Below are 3,103 nucleotides of genomic sequence, written 5' to 3'. Positions count from 1 at the left end.
ATGCACTAAGATTATATTTATAATTTTTATTTGTACTGAAAAGAAGCGTCTAACTGATTTTAGAGGTTAATATTTATTTAGTGATAGGGACCGTCATCTATAATCGTTGTTATGTAGGGGTAACCTATATTTTTTCATGGAAAATGAAAATAAAAAATGATTTATAATTATCTCATAAATATTTAATATATATTTTTATATATATTAAATATTTAGTATGACTCTTGAGAAGACATTCATATTTGTTTATTTTTCTAAATGATTATTCCGAGTTTAATTGATTGTCAAGATGTCAACAAGATCGTTCATTATCTAAAATGAGTGATCTTGTTATGAATAATTAGATTTATTTAAAGATTTTTTTTTCTCAGTTCATGATATCATAATTATTGCCTATTTGTTAATTTTAGGAATTAGTAGTTTGATTAGTGCACTTTAGCTTCTATGAAAGTTCTTCACCCCGGTTTTTGGAAACACACTTGCAACCTATTAACCCTTAGAACTCAATTAATTAACCAATTAAGGAAGAGATCACCTAAAAAGGGTTAATTAGGAACAACAATTTGACACGTGGAGCTAGAAAGGATTTAATTTAAATATGTATATTTGACATTGTAATGTATTATTTTTGAATAAATATAAAAAATACTAAATTGTACTTGTGTGTCTCTGAGATAAATCTAAAATTAAAATTTGAAAATTCAAATAATTATATTTTATAAGTTCTGAAATGTATAGCGATGATATCAAGGAAATTAATTCTAAGGCATTGAACTCGTATTTAATTATAATTATTTTTTATTTATTTATCAATGAAGGGAAGCGTGAGCCGAGCCGATTGAGAAGCCGAACTTGGCGCTTCACTTAACCCGATAAGAACACGTGCGAGGACAGTCCAAACACGTAAGACCCAAGAAAAAGTAAACTCTCAGTAAAACATAGATAAATAAATAAAAAGAAGAAACGACAAATGTGGAAGAACAATCGCAGAAGCAGTGAGTGAAGCACTCACCGCGTACTTAATATATAAGATAACCACCAGCCAAGGCCACAAACCCAACGATCCCATTTCTCCTATTCATATCCTCACTCATTCCTGTTCTTTCAACTCTTTCTCACTCAACTTAGTGCCAGTGCAAAATCCCAGGCCACTGAGATTTGCAGTCAGAGACATTGAGATGCATTATATCACTTTTTGCTAATTGTCGCCATTAATGCTTATCGGCAGACACATAATCCGTCAATTAAATCAAAAGAAAAACTAAATTGTTCAAAGGATTATTTTTTTTCTTTGTTACTTTTGCGCTAACAGAGGAAGCAAACGAGATGGAGCTGAGTAAGGCAACTTTCGAGATCTTCACGAAACTGGAGCAGAAATGGCTATCGCACTGTGAACCTACGAAGAAGACTCGAATCCTCAGCATCGATGGCGGTGGAACGGCCGGCATTGTCGCTGGTTCCGGTCTTATACACCTTGAAGATCAGATCCGCCTCAAAACCGGTGATCCGCATGCTCAAATTGCTGATTTCTTTGATATGATCGCCGGCACTGGCGTTGGTGCTATTCTTGCTGTCATGCTCTCTGCCGATGATGGAACTGGCCATCCACTTTTCACTGCTAGAGAAGCTGTCAAGTTTATCACGCTGAACAACTCCAAGCTCTTTAAAGTTAATAAGCTCGCCGGAGTTCTTAGCAATCGGAAAAAATTATCCGGCAAGAGCATGGATAAGGTGCTGAAGGAAATGTTTAAGAGAGAAGACGGAACGTCTTTGACACTGAAGGACACGTGTAAGTCTCTCCTTGTTCCTTGCTTTGACCTTAACAGTTCCGCGCCCTTCGTTTTCTCTCACGCCGACGCTTCCGAATCACCTAGCTTCAACTTTGAGCTTTGGAAAGTGTGCCGCGCCACGTCAGCCACTCCGAGCCTCTTCAAACCTTTCCGATTGATATCCATCGACGGCAAGACCTCGTGCTCCGCGGTGGACGGAGGTTTAGTCATGAACAACCCCACTGCCGCTGCCGTCACGCACGTGCTCCATAACAAGAGAGATTTCCCTTCCGTTAATGGCGTCGAGGATCTGATGGTCTTGTCATTAGGAAACGGTCCAGCCTGCGGAAGATCAAAGGTCCATAGTAACGATGAATGCTCAACTTCTTCAGTCGTTGACATTGTGCTCGACGGAGTCTCGGAAACGGTGGACCAGATGTTAGGGAACGCTTTCTGTTGGAACCGTAACGACTACGTTCGAATTCAGGTATGCACACGCTTAAGTTTCTTTTCTTGTATTCTCTTCGATTCTGTATTTGCTTCTTAAGAAAATTTTCTTCGGATTTCTCGGTAACCAAACAGATTTCAACTATTTTCTTTTTAAATTTTAATGTTGGATTTAATTGCGATCGTCCACAATTGACGGACTGTAACGTACAGGCAAACGGACTGGGGAACGCAAGTATGGTGGGGCAGAGAATGGAGGAGGTACTGAAGGAAAGAGGAGTGGAGTCGTTACCGTTTGGCGGTAAGAGGTTACTGACGGAGAATAACGGAAATAGAATTGAAGGCTTTGTGCAACGCCTTGTTGCGTCTGGAAAAACCAGCCTTCCTCCCAGTCCCTGCAAGGAAACAGCCGTTAGCTAGTCTTCCCAATCCCCCCCCCCCTTCCTCTTTTAACTCTATTTTATAAGTAGTAATTTGGAACCATCGCAAGTTTTTCGATGAAGAATTATCCTCCTCAAGTTTTACCTTTTGACTTCCCTACTTCAGTAAAAATAGTCTCTGATCATTTGAATTATTCACATCTCTTTTTATTTATAATTTAAAAAACTATAATTATATTTAATTTTATAACTTAACATTCATAGTTGGTGTAATTTATTTTTGTTTCATTTAATTAAAAATATTAAGCATAATAATGAATTTGATTTTGAAATTATTAACCTTTTAAATTGTTTTCTTAAAAAAATCGCATATTATTGAATAATTATGCCTTATAAACGCAAATACGGAAATACCTCATTCATCATATATAATATTATATGAGGCTTTTTAGTCTAGATTTTATAATCATAATAATTAACTCTAATTATACTAATTTACTAATTGTA

The 3,103-nt window shown here is 36.7% G+C and overlaps 1 protein-coding gene across 1 annotated transcript; it reads left to right on the top strand.

Annotated features, from left to right (window-relative positions):
* The first annotated feature begins 1,058 nt into the window (after nucleotides 1-1,058).
* LOC120173609 (probable inactive patatin-like protein 9) lies at nucleotides 1,059-2,746 on the top strand. The gene is made up of 2 exons (XM_039180708.1): nucleotides 1,059-2,256; nucleotides 2,430-2,746. The coding sequence occupies exons 1-2, from the start codon at nucleotides 1,327-1,329 to the stop codon at nucleotides 2,634-2,636; spliced, it is 1,137 nt and encodes a 378-aa protein (XP_039036639.1). The 5' UTR covers nucleotides 1,059-1,326; the 3' UTR covers nucleotides 2,637-2,746.
* Nucleotides 2,747-3,103: the final 357 nt, after the last annotated feature.

Source organism: Hibiscus syriacus, unplaced genomic scaffold (assembly GCF_006381635.1).
Source record: "Hibiscus syriacus cultivar Baekdansim isolate YM2019G1 unplaced genomic scaffold, ASM638163v2 tig00111983_pilon, whole genome shotgun sequence".
Taxonomy (NCBI): Eukaryota; Viridiplantae; Streptophyta; class Magnoliopsida; order Malvales; family Malvaceae; genus Hibiscus; species Hibiscus syriacus.
This window is presented reverse-complemented; position numbering and strand designations above follow the sequence as displayed.